This window comes from Astyanax mexicanus, chromosome 14 (genome assembly GCF_023375975.1).
Source record: "Astyanax mexicanus isolate ESR-SI-001 chromosome 14, AstMex3_surface, whole genome shotgun sequence".
NCBI lineage: Eukaryota > Metazoa > Chordata > Actinopteri > Characiformes > Acestrorhamphidae > Astyanax > Astyanax mexicanus.
Genome location: NC_064421.1, coordinates 6,596,203 through 6,617,804, shown reverse-complemented (window position 1 = coordinate 6,617,804; position 21,602 = coordinate 6,596,203). Strand labels below are relative to the sequence as shown.

Genomic DNA, 21,602 nt, shown 5'->3' with positions numbered 1-21,602 from the left:
CTTTTCATTAGTTTACGTCTATAGTTTTGTTTAACTTGTTAATTTAAAAATGAGGCCAAAAAAGGACCAGTTAGCTAAATAAACGTGAAACCAAAAAAAAAGACTTACATTTCACAGTAGACACCATAGTCTCACTTTATAATAATTGTCTCTAATAACTGGTTAATTACACATTACCAATCATGTTATAACAATGTAAGTACTGTAGGGCTCTGTGTATTGGCAAAAACACAGTGATACATCATGTATTACGATACAAGGGTTACGATTTAATATAATCGCAATATATTGCAATACTGTAAACAACATAATATATTGCAATTGTTTCAAATTGTTATTGTATAAAAAAATTATAAAATCTGAATAAAAGAGCTTTTAATTTTTCATCCCGTCAGAACAGTGTATGGATCTAACGACAGAGTACAACACTGCAATCTATTGGTAACAGTTTAAACAACACAAAATTAACCACTTCTGACTCCAATCTTTACATCTATGCTAATAAGTATCAATACCGTATTGCGATACTTTGATCAATATTTTATTGCACCCTAAACTACTGTGAAGTACAAATAGTTACAAATTCATTACAGTTGTACAGGTTAAATAATTACACATGTATAAGTGTCAGACCTTTGTAATAATCTTCAAAGTCAACGATGGTGGTCAAAGTCAAAGTGGTTTTTATTGTCATTTCAGCTATATACAGAGTACACAGTGAAACGAAACAACGTTCCTCCAGGGACCATGGTGCACATAAACACAGTGTAGACAGAACAACAGTGTTCAGTGTGATGGTGCTGGAGGTGCTGCCCCCGAACCGGACTGACTGGGGTCTCCCCGTCAGAAAGTCCAGGATCCAGTTGCAGAGGGGGGTGTTGAGGCCGAGCGAGCTTAGCTTCCTGATGAGGTTCTGTGGGATGATGGTGTTGAATGCTGAACTGAAGTCTATAAACAGCATTCTGACGTAAGTGTCCTTCTTCTCCAGGTGGGTGAGGGAGAGATGAAGGGTGGTGGTGATGGCATCGTCCGTGGAGCGATTGGGACGATACGCAAACTGCAGGGGGTCCAGTGAAGAGGGCAGTCGTGTCTTGATGTTCCTCATGACTAGCCTCTCGAAGCACTTCATGATGATGGGAGTAAGTGCAACGGGACGGTAGTCATTGAGGCAGGACACTGTGGACTTCTTCGGCACGGGAACGATGGTGGTGGACTTGAGGCACGTTGGGACAGTGGCGCTGCACAGGGAGATGTTGAAGATGTCTGTGAGAACATCTGTCAGCTGGTCTGCGCACTCCCTGAGCACTCTGCCGGGGATGTTGTCTGGTCCTGCAGCTTTTTGTGGGGTGACTCTGCACAGAGTGTTCCTCACATCCACTGCAGTCAGGCACAACACCTGCTCGTCCGGCTTGGGCATGGTCCTTCTCACCATCGTGTTGTTTTGTGCCTCAAACCGTGCATAAAAGTTGTTCAGGGCATCAGGGAGGGAGGCATCACGTTCACAGGACGGTGGCATTGTCCTGTAGTTGGTGATTGCCTGGATGCCCTGCCACATGCGCCGCGCGTCACCCGTGTCCTTGAAGTGGCTGTGGATTCTCTGGGCGTGTGCGCGCTTTGCCTCTCTGATGGCTCTTGACAGGTCGGCTCTCGCTTTCCTCAGGGCCACCTTGTCACCCACTCTGAAGGCGGAGTCGCGGGTCCTCAGCAGCGCACGTACCTCAGCAGTCATCCAAGGCTTCTGGTTTGGGCGTGTAGTGATGGTCTTGGAGACAGTGACATCATCAATACACTTGCTGATGTAGCCAGTGACTGATGCTGCATACTCCTCCAAATCAACAGAATCGCCTTCAGTAGCAGCCTCCCTAAACATGTCCCATGCAGTGCACTCAAAACAGTCCTGAAGGGCAGAGATAGAGCCTGCCGGGCAGGTTTTCACCTGCTTCTGAACTGGTCTGGAGCGTCTGATGAGTGGTGTGTATGTTGGAGTCAGCCACACACACATGTGATCCGAGAAAGCGAGGTGGGGGCGGGGATCCGCCCGGTACGCGCTGGGGATGCTTGTGTAAACAAGATCCAGCGCGCTCGCTCCTCTCGTTGCAAAGTCCACATGTTGATGGAATTTAGGGAGCACTGACTTGAGATTTGCGTGGTTGAAATCTCCGGCGATAATAAACAGTCCATCTGGGTGTTTGTTCTGCAGATCGCTGATGGCGGCGCGTTAACACGCAGCGGCCGCTCCGGGTCCGTTAAATGGTGCTTTTGTGTTACTATTTGTCGTTTTTTCCGTTTATTTCCTGCAAATATGTGCATCGGAACACCCGTGCACATGTTCTACCACCGCCAGACCCTGCTACAGTGGAGAAATCAGCCAGAAAACACGCTACCGGACGAGGTTCTGCAGACGCTACTTGAGCTTAGCCTGCTAAGAGACCCAGGCCGCCAGCCCGCGGCGTTTCCTGACGCCGGAGCCCAGCGGAAGTGCCATCGCAAGCGGTGCGAGCGTAAGCGGAAGCACGGAAAGAGAGCCGGGATCTGCGCGAGGCTAAAGGCTAGTCCTAGCCGGCCGGCTATACCATCGCTCTTTCTGGCAAACGTCTGTTCCCTTGACAATAAACTGGACTACATCCGACTCCAGCTCACTTTTTTAAATACTATCACATGTGATAAACACACACTATGTGAAAAACTCACCATATTACATACACGTGAAAATTGACATTGACACACATGCAACCTGTTCAACTGGCTGCCCACCACTCTGGGCATGTGTGCTCACAATATAACTGTGTGTGTGTTCACTGCACACAGATAGGTTAAACCCTGAGGCCTCTGGTTCAAGAGGTCTATAAGGCTTGGAACAGTGGCTCTTATCATGATCGGAGGTAAACCACATCCCAAATCCAGAGTAATTCCTTATCTACAGAGATCGAGTCCAAAGTGTGACCCGAGAAAACACTTGTAGCTGAGCAGCGCTGAGAGGAAAAGTCCTCAGATGCCCTTGCAGCCTCCGCACTTCTTCACCTCCCCAGCAATCAGTATCTCAGACAGCAGCTGTGCTCACTGGGGCTGGAGAGAGGCACGAGGAGGACATCTCGGGTTCTCTGGGGGAAGTCGTGTGAAATAAGCCCTTGCTGAAGTCTAATTTGCTCTGCAAATGCTCCGTGAGGGCTGGTCAAGGACTCCAGGAGCTCAGGCTACAGCAGACTGGCAGGACGTATGAGTCGACATGGACCATGCTAACACACACATACACAAACACTTACACACACACAAACATACTTAAACAACAGTTCAAGTTCCAGACCTACACAATTTTACACACCAGGTCTCTGGAGAAAGGCAGCTGCTGTGAACTCACCATTGAGTAAGTGAAAACCACTACTAAAGGGTAGCATTAGAGCTGGGCGATACATTATATCATGATACTGATTTTAGATACGCAGTGGGTATATTTTTTAAAAACTGCAACTCAAATACCTTTTCATGCATAGCACTGTGATTTGTAGAGGTGGGACAAATTATAGATATCACAATACATTGAATCACTGTATTATATTTTTATTGAGATACAGTATGGCGTCACATCAATGTCAAAAATGCGCAAAAATACAAGTCGGGGGCGCAAAAATACCAGGTGAAAAAAATTAACCAGCGTGTTTTAACATTTTGTGTGCGAAAATGAACTTCTCATGAGCACAAATGTAAAACTAGCGAGCAAAAACAAGGGAATTGTGTGCGCGCTTAAGAAAATGTTGCTCTCAAGCTTTATTTTTCTCCTCTCGAGTGCTTTTTTACTTTGGGCGCTGTGTGAATTATCTGCTTGACTGAGTTTTTTGTGCTTAAGTTTTGAAAAGGGTGGTTTTGACAGCTTGGGGGCGGAGTCAGGGTTGCCGTCCTCAGCAAACGCTATTGGCTGATATTTCCAGGGTTCGTGACGGACTTCCTACCTCCACAAGCTGGAGAGCGGGTTGTTTGGATGTTAGCATAGCCAGTTAGCTAACTCTCCTGTCGCCCTTCTTTCCCTGCCCTCCTCCGGCTCATGGAGGTAGGTGGTCCGTCACAAACCCAGAAATATCAGCCAATAGCATTCGCTGAGGGAGGTGACCCCGGCCACGCCCCCAAACTGTCAAAACCACCCTTTCAAAACTCAAGTGCAAAATACTCAGTCGAGCACAAACTTCACAGGTGTTGAAAATTTCATTGATAAGCTTCCTAAAGGTACTGAGTGCAGAGTGTGATGCAACGGTAAGGTACATTCTGGGTAACGTAGTCCCGAGACTGTAGATCACAGGCAGAGCTGAGTGTAGAGAAGAGGAAGATGCCCTACGACGCCAGGTGTAACATTACATCTCTAGCCTCTGGTCGGAAAGTATCTGATTGGACAACAAATTTGCCAGCTGAAACCAACTTCTGCTTTTTCATGGCTCCACTTATCAAGTTCTTAGGAAGCGGTTCGTGACACATAGCTTGTTTTAACACGACAAACACGCAGGCTATAGTCCAATATACACGCCTCTGAATGGCAAGAGCTAATTAGCTAATGCTAATGCTGCTGCACCCAGCTTTAGTGGTGAAGAAACTTTACTGAAAACTCAAGCTTATAACACTTCATACAAGGCGCACTGTATTATAAGGCGCTCTGTACATTTTTGGGAAAATTGAAGGATTTTAAATGTTCCTTAAAGTCCAAGAAATACGGCAAAAAATATTTGGCCATTTTCACTTCGGACTTTAATGACTATGTGCTGAGTCATTTTAAGGAAACAGCAAATTTACACTGATATACAACCTGTACACTGACTACTTTACATTGTGTCTACATTTCATATCCTCAGTGCTGTCCCATTAAAGATATAATAAAACATTTAAAAAATGGTGAGATACTGTACAAGATAATTATAGTTCCATATGTCTAAAAACATTAAGATACTTATTTTAAGGTGCACCTACTGCTGACGAGCATTTAATGGCACAAACACAACTTGTGCAACCATTCCCAATGCTGAGAGATTAAGTGCACGAGATCTAAAACTTTGACATTAGTTGAAGCTGGAGTGACATCAGTACCGGCCCTCACTAATGCTCTAAAGGCTAAATGCATTAAAATCCTTACAGTAATCTTGCATATTAAATTACACATTGAACAAAAACTCTATATGGACATATTGGAGTATTGGTATGCTTATTCATCATCTCTCATTCAAAATCAACAGTGTCAAAAATAATAAATTCTGGTCTCTACTGTACAAAAAACGCTTTCTACGAGATTTTGGAGCATTGCTATGATGAATTGATTGCATTCAGCAACATAAGTGGTGGTAGGGTCAAAACCTTCAATTAGAAGATCACCACCCCAACGTATCCCATCCCAAAGTTTCGGATAGAGCTCCATCAGTGCAGAGATCACTGTTCCACTGCTCAATGTTCATCTGCATTAGAGAGTCTATTCTACTGTATGGATGTAATGTCAATAAGCTGAATGCATTTATTAGAAGGGTTGTCCATAAATATTTGGACATTAATGAATTTAAACAGAAATGCTAAAAATGCCCTGTTCTGTACTGAATAAAGATAAAGTATCTGAAGTTGTAAGTTATCAGACACTGAAATATTGTTAGACATGGTTTACTTCCCATCTGTAGAGAAGTCTGATACTTCTCTGAGCTCTGTCATTCCCGTTTCCCCTCTCTGCTACAGTAAATGTGTGGAGGACACTTAGTACACCATGCCAGGACTTCACGCTCTCCACAGTGAGCGGTTAGGATGGACGGACTGTGAGGAATCTGGAGCAGCAGATGAAGCTGGTGTCTTTTACCCCATACCCACGCAGCACTAGCAAAAACAGATTACATACACATGCCCTGATGAGCGTCTGACAGAGGGAGAGCCGGGCACACCTGGCCTCCTGCCTCTACTACATGCATTATTCACACAGGCTACGAAACAGCGAGCAAGCGATGCCGTTGTCTAAAGCGGCAGGTGTTCCCTGCACCGTAATCAAAGCGGGCCAGAGAGCGCCTCGGCTCACTGAGGCCTCCAACAGAGACTACATGATTGTTTCTGTAGAGCAGCAGAACCAGAAGAAGTGGAAGAAGAAGAGGAAGAAGGAGGAGGTGTCAAAAAAGCACAAAAAAAAAAAACATTTGGGCTTTAGCAAAAATTAAACAGCAGCTGAGGATTACGATTACTCCTACCACACCTCATCAGATCATTAAAGGCACTATAAAAGCACTATAATAACCCGAATACTAACCCTACTAACCCCAAACATACTAAATCTTAACCACACCACCAGAGTAGGAAAAAGCACTGAAAAATTGTAATTAATAAGAGTATCTTTACTTTGCTAAAATTCTACTCAAGTAAAAGTAAAAGTACCCATCAAAAAATCTATTTGAGTAAAAGTAAAAAAGTACTTAATTTAAAATTTACTTTGAGTAAAAGTTACATAGTTACTTTTATTTATTTGATGTAAAAAAGTACAAAGCATAATTTAAACAATTATTAAGTTAAATAATTTGGGCCTTTCATGCAGTATTTGTTAAGACCACCCCATAAAACATTTTCAAGCACAAGTGGCATAGAAACATAATACACACTGCATGGAAAAGTTCAGCTGCGCTGCCACGGAGAACAAAACTAATTTTAGTTTTTTTTAATTTAGACAATAGTTTTTTTCCCAGCATTTCATTTTTTACTCAGTAACGGGGAGTTTTCCAAAGTAGTGAAGTAAATTACTTGTGTCAAAATTAACTTAAAAAAGTAAAATTACCTAACTTAAAAACTACTTTAAAAATTACAAATTACTCATAAAATCTACTTAATTACAGTAAAGTGAGTACATGTAATTAGTTACTTTCCACCTCTGCACACCACTATCCATATTAAGCCTACCAACCCTAACCATAATAACTCCAACCAAATTAATCTTAACTAAACTATCACTAACCACAGTATCGCAAACCATATTAACCCTAATCCTAACCCTACTAACACCAAATCGTACTAACTCTAATCATACTAATGCGCAATAGTTATACCACAGGATGTGTGATGTCACTTAAGGCAATTAAATCAAACACGTCATGTTGCAATGTTTTGATTCTTGACACAAGAAGTAGATACACAGCGCTGTCTCTGTGTCTGTGTAAGTGACAGGCTGCTGCTGCCTGAGCAGCGCAAGGAGGAGGGGGAGCACGAGGGGTGGGAGGGCAGGAGTAAACACAAGGTAACCGCATGGTTATCCACATGGCTGGGCACGTGCTTGTCGAAAAGCTGTGCACTTCAGTCCAGCACAGTTTTGCTGTGCAGATATTTCTAGTTTCAGCTGAATTCACGCTTTTAATCGCATAAAAAAACACTGTTATTTACCTTTTAAAAAGCCATTTAAATGCCTGTTTAAATGGCCGATTACTGTTGTTTTGCTGTTTTCCTCGGGTTTTGAGTGCTCGGATGGGGGTGGGACTGGTGACATCAGGAGCCCTGCACTGTTTAATATTGCGATATATATTGTCGAAAAAAGAACATTTGCAATGTAAAGTTTTTCCAATATGGTGCAGCCCTATAAACACATACACACACACAGCCAACTGTGGACAACTGTGTGCTACTATAAAATTTAACAAACTGAGAACAAACACGTATATACGTATACACCACATTTAACTGAGTGAAACTGAAAACCTCTTAAAACCTCTTAAATGATTAATTAGCCATTTTTTATGTAACATTTGTGTTGTGCAGCATTTCATCTGAATCAGCCATTTCCTCGAAACTGAGCCTGAATCCCATCACGATCGCTTTTGCGTGGATTTATTATCATCTATTTATTATGCTCCGGTAAATAACAACAGGATTAAAACTAACAACATTTCACACAAGCGTTCAGCAGCAGACAGTGAAATTGGGTCTTTTGGAAGAAGAGAGTGAAACACTAGTCAGGTGAGAGCTTTCCTAGATGTGCCTGCCATCAAACGGAGGTGTCACCGCTATTCCCCGGTGGCTGTTCCAAAGGAGATAACAAGCATAATCTGCAGGGTGGCTCTGGAGCGGCTGATGAGCTCTGTTCTGCAGTCACACGGGCTGCTGTGACATTGCAGAAAAAGCTGTCTCTCCTAACAGTTCAGCTAGCAGGTCACACTTAGAGGAATTACAGAAGCTCTCAATGAGGAGCAGCGATTGTGGGTCCAATCAGAATTCACAGGCTTGTCCAGAAAAACTAACCTACATTTACATTTACATTTATGGTATTTAGCAGACGCCCTTATCCAGAGTGACTTACAACAGTGCTTCAAAGTTACTTAAGATATCCAAAGCTAGTTTGTAGACTAGGATCAAGAGATACATAGAGCTTAATCATGTTAAGAACCCTAGGAACCTTTTTTTTTTTTTTTTTTTTTATTAGTTTAGGAACTCTTTGAAAAGATGTGTCTTCAGTCGACGTTTGAAGACCGTGAGTGACTCTGCTATTCTGACATCCAGTGGAAGTTCATTCCACCACCTTGGTGCCAGCACAGAGAAGAGTCTGGATGTCTGTTTTCTGTGTGTTTTGAGTGATGGAGGTTCGAGCCGAGCCGTACTGGAAGCTCTAAGAGCTCTTGGTGCAGATCTGCCTAAACACTAAACCTAAACACTACTGACCCTCAAAACCTAACCATATGAACTTTCATTCAAACAATACTAGGCATAAACCTACTAACTATAATTCTAACCAACCCTAACCATAAACATCTATAATTCTTCTTTGGTCTGAACCAAAGTTGCACAAATGCACGATATAAACCAAAGCACCAGAGTTTGGGACAACCAAGAGAGGTGGTCTAGAAGGGGAGTCGGATACTGACAGAGAGCTATAATTCTTCAAAACAACTGGCAAAGCAACTCACAACTCATAACTACATTGTACAAACCAATTAATAGAAGGTATAGAGCAGGGGTCTGCAATTAAGTTTGGCTGCGGACCAGATATTTTACAAGTCATCACGTGGAGCGGGATTGAACCCGGGTCCTCAGGCTTGTGGTCCAAAAACAATACCGCTGCTCCAGCTAATGAATTGGGAAAGAGCTGTTATAAGGAGATAGGGAGCCCGAAACGAGTGGAAAGACGAGAACGAGTCGAGCACCAAAAAGAGAGACAGGGGAGGAATGTAAACAAAATCTGGCCAGAGAAGCATTTTATTTATTTTTCAATTATATTTCAAACATCTTCACGAGTCAGATGTTTAATGCTTGCGGGCCACATCTGGCCCGTGGGCCGCCTATTGCCGACCCCTGGTATAGAGAGACTCCACCCACACAGCTGATAATGACAGGATGTAGTAAAATGATTTAATCTGTTAATATACAATGTAACATAGACATAAACCCTTAAACACACTTGAACAGGGATTATGTCTAGTGTAATCCAAGAAAGCATTTTGAATAGTGATGCATGATGATATCAGAATTATATCGGTATCGGACAATGATTGCATGTACATATTTCCATCCTGGATGGAATCTAAATGTGAATAGTGCCAAATTCAAATCTCAATGTAAATTTGAAGTGTATTGTTCTGGTTGGATATTTAAGGAAAGTACAATGACATATCCTTTGAGTTTGTCTGGTAGTATGAGACCTCCCATGCTCTGCATGTAGCCAACATTTGTCTGTAACCAGGATACATATCTACTCTGTATGTAACCACTATTTCAAATATATCACACAATATTCTATTTCAACTATACTATGCAATATTCTTAACTGCTATCTTGTTTGACTTGGTCTTGTGGATTGTTTAAGAATATTGTTTCAAATGTCAATTTAGGTCACAATAAACCATTAACTGTTAATCTGTAGTAAGTGTTTGTTGAATCTTTTTTTAGTAGGCATTAGGGCCTAATTGGTCCGTGTTCTGAGTTTCTTTAAGTTTCTAGACTTCAATAGTTATATAGTGAGTTTTCACTGGGCACTATGTCACACACTTAACTACTAAGGAAAACATAAGTTTGAGTGTTATGTTCTGTAACCGCTAGTATAGAATATGTTCTGGACCGCTGAACATCTCAACCTACGTGCTGGGCTGTTTTCACATGTTATGTCGTATTTTTAGGCTATGCCACATTTTAACCTCTGAGGGAAATAGATAAGATTGAGTGTTATGTCCTGTAACCGCTAGTATAGACTATGGACCGCTGAACATCTCAATCCATGCACTGGGCTGTTTTCACGTTAAGTAGTATTTTGGGTGTTGTGTACTTTTAATGCCTATATCTTCTATCACTAAACCATTTAACCAGACCTGGTTTTGCTTAGACATATTGTAATTCTTAGTATGTGTGCTACTGATAATTGTTAACTGTTTATTTGCACTTAGTTGGTATTTATAAAATGGAGTCAGATTAGTTTATTTTAGTATCTCACCTAAGTCTCATCTAAAGTACCGGAAAGACGGAATACGCATTAGGAGGACAAGGCATAGGCCTGTTGTCGCCTCCCTTACACCACTCCTAGTGGAAAACGCAGATATTCTCAGTGGCTTAAAAAACGTGTATATGGGTCATTATACTGTATACTACTGTATACATGCACTACTTTATTAAAATCATTATTAAGAACTGTGATTCAGTCCAGCCTAGAAAGTCCTAAACTCCTATATCTCTATATAAACCCTCTGAAAGCCTTGCATCTTGTAATCCGTGGCTCATAAGCGAGACGCAGGAGGTCGGCGTGGAAGCTAGATTGGCTCATATGAGTCTTCAATCTACCTTGCATCATCTGATGAACACAATACAGCCGTTAACGGTGATTTAATGGCTTATGAGAAAGTCTTTTCAGAGGCACAAAGAGCAGCTGGCCAGGTCTTCAGAGAGCCCAGAGACAGCTAACTGTGTGGAACGCCCCTCATTACAAGAGCAGCCGCACGCATCGGTCGTTAGAGCGGCACAACAGCTGGGAGCGGCCCCATGCACCCTTGCACCTTTCTCACCGAGCAATCAGACATGCCTGTCCTTCTGAAACCCAGCCAGACCACTCTCCCCATCAGCACTGACGGATCATAACTCGCTGCATAACTGACCAGTTACTCAGTATTTGACTTACTTGCATTTGAGTTTATTTTTTTTATTTTTTGAGCTGCTGCAGTAACTCTGTTTTGCTGTGCTCTTAATACTGTTCTCTCTATAGCATTTTTTCTTTGTCTACTTTTCTATGAGTGTTAAGGTGAAGGCTAAATACAAATCTACAAATGTTATACACCTGACAATCACATTCTCAGTAGAATTATTATGCAAAGCAATTGATAAAACAAAGTTCACTGTACTTTAAAACGATATTACAAGAACTTTGATTAAAACTGATTAGGTAATCAGTTACAACAAAAGTTTTGAGTTTAGTGAACTTATTGGGTTTTGCAGTGTACACACTATTGTTCTTGAGCTAATCTGAAGCTACATGAATTTGGAGATCTGTAGTGATTAACAAGGTCGCGAAAAATATGCCTTGTGAAGCTCAAAATGCGCAAAATGCATGTACTAATTTTCTTAATTAATAATGGGTGTGTTTTGGGCGTAAAGTGAAATAAACCAATCAGTGTGCCAATTGTCATTTCCTTTAAGAGCCAGATGCGCGCTGATTGGCGTGTTGGTATCTTACAGATCTCAGTAGTGGATACAGACCTCCATGTCCACGCTGTGAAGTTGTGCCAACAGCTCATTTAAGGGAACCTGCAATGTTATTTTATTCTTTATTCTGTTTATTGTTGAGGTAAAGTCGAGTTTGTGGGCGTTTACCCACGCTGAGGGCACGTAGTACACACAACGCTCTTGCATAGTTAAGATAGGATTGGGAGACTAACTGTTGACTGTTGTCAGGATTTTAATCAGACAGTGGCGCACCTGTATTTCTCGCCGCCTAGATAAAAACACGGCAGATATTTACCTGAACACACCTACTTTCCAGACCACCATGCCAATCAGTGTAGATTTATTCTATCCTAAACTCTAGGATGCTATTTTAACAGTGCTGGTGCAAGGTGTGAAAATAGATGGTTGTTGACAGGGTGTAAGATAGTAACTAGCATCATGGTGTAGCTTGCATAGCATGTACAATAGGGCCCTGGGTAGGGGTGTGCCATATATCTGTTCAGTATCATTCATTTTACTTTACTCCTGGATATATTTATATATCTGAAGTGCATTATTAGTATCGCAACATTCTGGATCATTGACTTCTGTTACAAATCTGATCAAATTTTTGTATTTCTTGATATCTTAGTTAGGTGTGTGCCATATTATATTATATGCAATAATGCAATGTAATTTTTAACATAGCATAAAATATCATGATATAATTTTAGGGCCGTTTCGCCCACCTCTAGCCCTGGGTGTCAAAATCATAAAGTGAGAGAAAAGATAGGTGATGCCCCTGGGTCTGTCCTTCAACAATTGAAAAGGAAAGTGAGTCACGTCTATCAGGCTGGAATCGCAGCTGAACGGACAGCGATAATCTGTTTATTTGTTGACGACCCCTAGCGTTTATGAGGCAGCAGGCAGAGGAAAACAAATGACACTGAAAACCCTAATAATGATCTGAAACACCCTCATACTATCAAGTGAACTAGATCACCTCTACGACTTTATAATAATTATGAGGCAAATCTCCTCTCTGTATTAAAGCTGGGGCCCTGCATTAATTCTAATCAGCGTGTGTAGTGAGGCTTGACAGCAGGCCCCCAGGGGGAGCGCGTGGCATCCCATCAGCCACACTCAGGCCTGCCGGAGAGAACAGCCAGCCCGGCGCTGCTCTTCAGGGTTCAGCGGCTGCCTCCAGCGAGAGCTGCCAGCCGAGCGAGCAAGTGAGCAAGAGAGAGAGAGAGAGAGAAAGAATGAGAGAGAGAGGGAGAGAAAGAGAGAGAGAGAGAGGGGCTGACCTTTCCTCACTCTGGACGCTCCACCATACCAGCTATTCAAACGGCCTTTTCACACCAGGGTGAAAATGGCACGGGGAACATTACCTGGCATTTACAGTTATTATGTGTGTTATTAGCCTGCCAGCTTGTTTACTCTCCGCTCAGGTATGTTTTTAAGATCCAAGATTGCCGTTACGGTTCGATCAATATCCTGATGCAGATTCGGAACGGTAATTACAGATGACCACTGCTGTGAAGACGCATGTCCACATGTTTTTATAAGCACTGCACGTGGGCAGACGCTGGCACTGGTGGCTGAAGTGCTAAAATGAAAGCTTAAGGTTTCAGTTCATGCTTTATAATGATGTTCCAGCACAAATGAGCATGAAATTAGTGTGCGTTTGTGTGTCCGAGAGACAGCAAGAGAGCCAGAGGAAGAGCAGTAGAATACAGAGCACAGTGAAATCTGTTAGATTTTTCTTAAATATTATTTTATTTTTCCCGATTTAAGTTTCTTCTGGATTTTTTTTCTGTACAATTGTTTTTCTTCCTGAATCATCAAAGCATGATTTGTATTTACAGCAGTGGAGTAGGCATGTATAAATATTTTTTTCTTAACCGAATATGAGTACATGAATTTTTACGAATTACGAATACCAATACCAACACCTACTTAGAATTAAGCAATTAGGAACATTGTGATTCGTTTTACTATATAGTTTTACATAGATAAATTTCCCCAGCATAATTATGTGACGTCAAGAGAGCATCAGTTGTAAAGTTGTGAAGAGGTAGATCTGGTATACAGTGAATAGCTCTATTTTAATAATGTTCTAAATCATATGATGTCAAGAAATACTCAGCATTATGATGAAACTGGCTCTCACCAGAAATGCCCCAAGAAAAGAAATAGAAAGAGTTTCCTCTGTTGCACAGGATAGGTTCATCAGTTATCAGCCTCAGAAACCGCAGGATAACAGCTCCCCAGATAAGAGAACCTAAATACTTTATAGAGTATTTTGGTTTGTTTAACACTTGATTCCTTATGTGTTCCCTCATTGTCTGCATGACTTCACTATTCATTTACAATGTAGGGTGATGTAATGTATGAAAAAAAGAATGTAAAAAAAAAAAAAAGAAAAAAGACCGTACATATATATATATATTTATATATATATATATATATATATATATATATATATATATATATATATATATATATATATATATATATATATATATATATTTTTTTTTAATCAATTTCAGACGAACATGCAATTAACAAAAATAAATAAATAAATAAACAGAAAGGCTTCAGAAAGAAACTTCAAGCAGTAGTGTGTGACGTCATGTTTAAATCTGATGTCTCTGATGAGGTTGGATACATACAAGAATATGCAGCATATAACTGATGAGAACCGCACATGAGCATATGCTTAAGAGTATAAAGTATCTCAAAAACAGTTAAAAGCTTACGTTTTTTCCTGATATGCCTGTTAAATTATAGTATAAAGGTCCAGAGTAAACTGTGATTTTTGCTTAAAAAAAAACAAAAAAAAAACACGTCAATGACGCTTTTAAATACTTGGACAGAAGACATGGGACTTACCTGGGATCTGATTTCCCAGTAGTTTTCTGTCCCATAAGGAAGATTCCTGAAAGCGGTGAGGTAGTCATAGCTGATGACGGCCGTCTGAAAAATGTTTTAATAGAAGTTTAAATTTACTGTTTAAATTATACACACCATCAACATAACAACACAAAAGATTGTTTTAACCCCCTGCTCAGACTCACACAGCTCACTGCTAATAGATTAATGTTTATTAATAGATTGAGTAATGATGATGATGATGTCTTTGATGATGATTATTATTAATAGTGGTTATTTTACCGTCGCAGCCGCCCTGCCAAATCTGACGATGCTGAGGTCATTGAGCTCAATCTTCTGGTGGTAGAGGTAGTATCCAGATGAGGAAAAAACTCCAGCGCCAAAAACTCCAGCGGAGATTTTTAGCAGTCGGCTAGCCATGTGCAGCACTGAAGATACAAAAATAAAGCACCAGTCAAAAGTTTGGACACATCTTTTCATTATTTAATGTATTTCATTCTTTATTTTATTTTCTACATGATTAATAATGAACATATGTAAAAATTAAGGGTCATATACATGAACATTTTTTAATAATGTGAACGATATTATACCCTGTAATATCAAGCCATATAGCCCACTCTTAATTATCAGATCAGGGTGCTACTTTTTTACTGTTTTAGCAAAAGAAAAATTCACACTGTTCTCATTTCCCATTATATATCTACTAGAGACAGATTATATCTGTCCAGTATCATTTATTTTACTTTAATCCTGAATATATGGAGATATTTGGAGTGCAATATTATTAGTATTATGGCATTCTGGATCATTGACTTCCATTACAAATCTGATAAAACTTAAAAAATATGTTAATACCTCTGTTAGGGATGTGCAATATTTATGCAATAACTAAAATTCATGAATAAAAGAATCAGTGCTAGAAACATTTAGATTTGTATTTATGTTGCCAACCCCTTACAAAACTTTAGTATTAATCATAACAATATTCTGTGATGAAATTATTGATAAAATCATGATTACATGCTGGTACTTAACTGTATTTTGGGAAGGGGAAAAATAAAAGTGTAGTGTGATTATATACAAATGTCAGAATAGAACCTTTTTATACTGTATTATAATATCCCAACTAGTTTCGGCATAAATAAAAGGTAATCTACCTTCTAAATGCAACAGTAAGTACTGCTGTGTTATATTGCTAAAAAAAGCTGCTAATGTTTTAACAGGCTCTGTCAATTTTGTGTTAAATTTCCAGATTAACTGATTAACTGAATGCTTAACACACTAACGTTGACAGCCCTAAAATGTATATTATTAACAGTAAACAAAACGTCATTATATTTAAGATACTACTATTAATACTCCTGCTGTTACTACTACTAAAAATACTACATCAAAACGTCACTACATGTAAGATACTACTATTAATACTCCTGCTGATACTACTACTACTAAAAATACTACATCAAAACATCACTACATGTAAGATACTACTATTAATACTCCTGCTGATACTACTACTAAAATACTACATCAAAACATCACTACATGTAAGATACTACTATTAATACCCCTGCTGATACTACTACTAAAAATACTACATCAAAACGTCACTACATGTAAAATACTACTATTAATACTCCTGCTGATACTACTACTAAAAATACTACGACAAATGTCACTTCATTTAAGATAGTAGTATTAATACTACCGCTTATCCTACTACTACTACTACTACTAATAATAATAATAATAATAATAATAAATAAACAAAAGATATCACTCCATTTACGTTACTACTATTAACACTGCTGGTGAATCTACCATTATTCCTGCTACTAATATTACAACAAAACATGTCACTATATTTACAATATTACTATAAATACTACTGCTGACACTACTACTAACATTATTACTACTACTACTACAACTAATACTACTACTACTAACAATATTATTACTACTAATAATAATAATAATACTTAAACAAAAGATGTCACTACATTAACATTACTACTATTTACACTGCTGCTGAATCTACTACTATTTCTACTACTAATACTATAGCAAAACATGACGCTATATTTACGATATTACTATGAATACTACTGCTGATACTACTACTAACATTACTACTACTACTACTACAACTAATACTACTACTAACAATATTATTACTACTACTACTAATAATAATAATAATAATAATACTTAAACAAAAGATGTCACTACATCAACATTACTACTATTAACACTGCTGCTGAATCTACTACTATTTCTACTACTAATACTATAGCAAAACATGACACTATATATACTATATTAATATGAATACTACTGCTGATACTACTACTAACATTACTACTACTACTAATAATAATAATAATAATAATAATAATAATACAAAACATAACACTATATTGACGCTACTAATATTAATAGGACTGATGAAACTACAGTTACTATTATCTCTACTACTACTACTAATAATAATAATAATAATAATAATAATAATAATAATAATAATAATAATAATAATACAGTGTGTAAGGTTAATATAAATATCCGTATTCACTTCAGTCTCTTCTGTTTGGTACTCCTGTCGATTGATGATGTGTTATTGTGGATTTTGTTGTTGTTTTCCTCATTTTGTTGTGACCACAGAGGAAAACCACAAAGCAACAGTGCTGTGTTTGTTAATTAGCTAGTCAGATAACATAAACACAAAGTCAAAAACATTTTTGCACTGGTTTAGAGCTGAGGGGTTTTCCTCAGTTCTCAGTAAATAAGCACTGGTGTTACTGAGGAACAGTATCAGTGTGTTTGTTTAATATTTCGTGTCTAAAGACAAAACTAAGCCGTTTAACACATTTAACACAGTGTGTTCAGTTGTATCCCGTTAATACTGGATAAATCTTATTTACAGTCTGTCAGGAGTCACTGAAACCTCCACACATCACTACAGTCCGCAAACCTGCCCTAACCACACACACACACACTCCACACACTGACCGGCACACACACGGCTGATTAAACACTAAACGGGAGCTGAAACCGGTAAAATAAGCGGTTATTTCGCGGTTTCAGCGCGGTTTGCTCTGTGTTTACCTTCCACACACGCGCTCTAATTCACTCACCGGCTTTGGCTCGTGATCTCTGAACTGTCGCATGCCGCAAGGAATTCTGGGATTTGTAGTTTTTGCACTCCTTCAGGCGTATTACGATTTGGATTATTATTTATTGCTTAGTACTTTAAGCTTCATTATTTTCCAGTTTGTTATCACTATATCATTATATTTTGTTCTATATTTTGTATATACATATATACATATATATATATTGGTGACAATTTACTGAAAAAATATAAAATTAATTACAGAATTCTGTGATTAACAACGATTAATCATAATTTTGAATAATCATAATCTTAAGATTTTAATAATATAGCTTTTGGTATATAAATGTGAATAAAAGAATCCGTGTCAGAAACTATTATTTGTATAATTAGTGCCAATCACTTAAAATATAATTGTACTAATCTCAACAATATCATGTGACTAAATCCGAATAATAAAGTAATAATCTGAATTATATATTTTTTGGGAATGTACTCATATATATATATATATATATATATATATATATATATATATATATATATATATAGTTATTGAATTATAATGTGGAAAATTTTATATCATTTTGTTTTTTCACTGGTTGTAATTAAAATGTAATTATTATTGACTGCTTTATCATTAATTTAAGTTTTATTTTGTGCATTAGTTATTTGCAAATTAAGTCTTAACTACAGATGAAGTGCTTCCTGAACTGAATCAGATGCAAACCTTATAAAACACACTTAGTTAACCTATAGTTATGCATAGCTATATAAAACGTTCATAAAAAAAAGCTTTGAGTATGTTTTTTTAGATCTCAATCTAGCCTGCGTCCCATTTCCTTAAAAGCCTACAAAATAAAAGCCCGCTCTGAAAGTACAACAAGGTTTCTGAAGAAGCGTATGCCTTCTAAAGCTCCCTGACAGAAACTTCTAAAAATTACTTCAATATTAATAGTTGTTTGATGTCTGAAACAAATGCGCAGATGTTACTGAATTAATCAGATGATCAGTGTATTAACATCTCACTTGCTGGCAAATAAAAAATGTAATTTTCAAACAAAAGCATAGAAGACTAATAGGCCAATAATAATAAACGTTCAGCAAAAAATTACATTCATTAACAAAACAAATAATATTCATCGTACATATGATATAATACACAAAACGTATGTATGCAACAATAAAGCATAACATAATAAAAACTTACAATACCTTTCTGTCAAGTGTATTTATTGTAGTTCTGACATACATAACATTTTCTTTTCACATATAATTAAACTCAGATTACAGAACAGCAACACTGAACAATATAAAAAAAAACACATAATATATACTTTTCACATAAATCACAACTGTTCAGATTTCTTCTGTTTCTTTGTTTCTTCCTGTCGGCAAAAACGGCCTTCTGTTCTTCTGTACAGCGAGCTGCATGTGGGGGGAAAAAAATATGAATTATTGGTCAGTACATACATACAGTAAATACATTTCTTTCATTTAAAATATCAGCCTCAAAATCATGCCAATACTATAAGAGTCAATCACAATAATCACTGCAATAATAATAATTTACACAATAATAATTTAAGCCCTGTGTGCTGTTAAGTACGACTACGTAAATCTGGTCAGTAAGATTAGTGTAAAATCCTAACATTTTAAGGCAAATTACACTTTGCAACTGTAGGGGGCCCAAGAGCAAGAAACAAATTCCTAACAACATAAAGCCACTTTAACTTGACTGTGTAAATGTCCAGAAAAATAATGTGGGAAAACACATTTAGCAACTTTACAACTGTTACAACTAGTTCTAAATATTTACTCCCTCAAACTGACCATCTAACAGCTAGATTTACATCAATGCATTTTAAAATATGTTTTTTTTTAAAGCTAAGTGACCCCTTACCCATTATATCAATAGAACAACCCTGTTAATTCTGGATAGTTTCAGGAAAAATGTCTTTACCCCCACTTTAAACATAATCTTGGACTATACAGCATTTTGAATAGAAATTTGTCTTTGAAAAAAATGTCTATGGCTTGGTTCATTCCTGTGCAGAAAACTGATCCAACGAGTTTATTGATGCACCTTTAATGAGAATTTTAAGTAAAAACTTTGCTAAAATGACTGATTAAAATGTTTAATAAAAGCTCAGCACAGTGTGCAAGTCAGACCAATACTCCTCACCCTGCTTCCATCAATTACGTGAGAATCATGCTGAAGAGCATTGATTTGTCCTTCCTCTGAGGAAAAGGTGATCCAGGCAAAGCCCTTGTGAAACCCGGTTCCCTTTTCCTGTCGATCGGAAACAACAGTGTGTTAAAACATGCTCAAGCAGATTATTATTAACACTGTTTTTATTAACAAAATTACACATAATCAAAACATTGAAAATGCACATCTCATACAAATAAACCAAATAACAAGAAAGCCACAATAACTTCGCGCATATAAGAATTTGTCTATATAAAAAGTAACTTACCAAGACCCATTTCGTATACAATAATAAGTGTCACAAAATTCAATTGTAACAAAAATAAAATAATGTAATAACGAAAATTTACCACAAAACTAAAGTGCTGAATAGTGTGTGGCATATAAACTAAAAACGAACAATTAAAAAGGAATACAGTAATATAATATAATATAGTGGGTAAATAGTAAAACAAATGCAAAACGAAAATTTCACAATAAGGAGATTTGTTTTTTTTTCAACGTCAGAATTTTTGGCAATATTACTGCATATTATACGATATACAACTGCACTGCACTGACTTTGGACTTGTTATAACATAGTGGACCAACACCAGCAGATGACATGGCTCTCCAATTCATCAGTAAATTTTTGGTCTACTGTGACGTTTCCACAATCAGTGATGGTTTGGAGAGACATGTCATCTGCTGGTGTTGATCCACTGTGTTTTATTATCAAGTCTAAAGCCAGTGCAGTTTTGTTTTCCCACAAAATCTTACAGCACTTCATGCTTCCCTCTGCTGATGACTTTTATGAAGATGCGGGTTTCATTTTCCAGCAGGACTTGGCACACTGCCCACACTGCCTAAAGTTGTTCTAATATAATATATAAGACACAATTTTTTTGAGTTTTAAAAAATATATCATACACACCAGTCTTAATGTTTTCTCAGCAAAGCATTTCACTCAAAGTTGTGTTCTGTATTTTTGACTGAAAATTAAACAAAATATGTTTGCAACTAATTAATAAATTAAATAAGGTTTTTGAAGACACTCACAAAAGGCAGGAGACATTTCTTCACAGTGCCGAACTGCCCGAAATGGTTTTTTAGCTCCTCTGTAAGAGATATAAGATAAATATATTAATAATACAGCAATAAGATATAAAGGAATAGCACACAGATCTACATCTGGTCATGCTGGACTGGTTAAGAGTATGGTGAGTCTGTTAGCATGCAGGCTAATCCGGGAGCATTTCTGATCACTGAGAGACTCCCAGTTTAAATAAAACACTTCCAGCAGCGCCACGGCTCAGCTAACAAACCCATTCAACCGCTACAACTGTTCTAAACTCACTGGTAGCGAGAGTCCAGGGGATTTTAGACACGAACAACTCGAACACCTTCATGTTGGGAGCCGCCATGTTTCTCACCGTCAGTGACTGGGGTCACCCCTGACGTCACGCGCGTCACGTTACGTTACGTAGACGCTGAGAATACATAATAATAAATAATAATTCGAATTTATAAAAAAGCGAAATAAAAATAAAATAAACACATTAGCTGTATTATATCGCTTTTAAAGTGATTATAAAAAATCTGGCATGTTTTTTTTAAGTTAAAAAGATGTTTATGGCGCTGCAGGTTCAGGGTGGTAGCAGGAGTAAATATTAAATAATAATAATTTGATAATAAATAAAATCGAGAAATATATATAATATACGGCTTAACTGTATTTTATCAGTTTGTAAGTGATTATTTATAATCTGGCATGTGTTTATGCAGTAAAATAAAAAA

General features: G+C 38.0%; 2 protein-coding genes across 2 annotated transcripts in view; both read right to left on the bottom strand.

Moving 5' to 3' along the window:
- adck1 (aarF domain containing kinase 1) overlaps positions 1 to 17,653 on the bottom strand; it is a 248,162-nt gene extending 230,509 nt beyond the window's left edge. The window contains exons 1-3 of the mRNA XM_049463856.1: positions 17,637 to 17,653; positions 14,779 to 14,924; positions 14,497 to 14,580 (exon numbers count right to left, since the gene is read on the bottom strand). Coding sequence (XP_049319813.1) covers positions 14,497 to 14,580; positions 14,779 to 14,916 — 222 coding nt within the window. The 5' untranslated portion in view covers positions 14,917 to 14,924; positions 17,637 to 17,653. The remainder of the gene's footprint in view (positions 1 to 14,496; positions 14,581 to 14,778; positions 14,925 to 17,636) is intronic.
- Positions 17,654 to 18,830: 1,177 nt separating this feature from the next.
- On the bottom strand, positions 18,831 to 21,275 carry LOC103037491 (SRA stem-loop interacting RNA binding protein). Its single transcript, XM_007248482.4, has 4 exons — positions 21,163 to 21,275; positions 20,865 to 20,923; positions 19,800 to 19,907; positions 18,831 to 19,042 (listed from the first exon to the last, which is right to left on the bottom strand). Exons 1-4 carry the CDS (start codon positions 21,227 to 21,229, stop codon positions 18,974 to 18,976), a joined length of 303 nt encoding a protein of 100 aa, XP_007248544.1. The 5' UTR covers positions 21,230 to 21,275; the 3' UTR covers positions 18,831 to 18,973.
- Between the last annotated feature and the right edge of the window lie 327 nt (positions 21,276 to 21,602).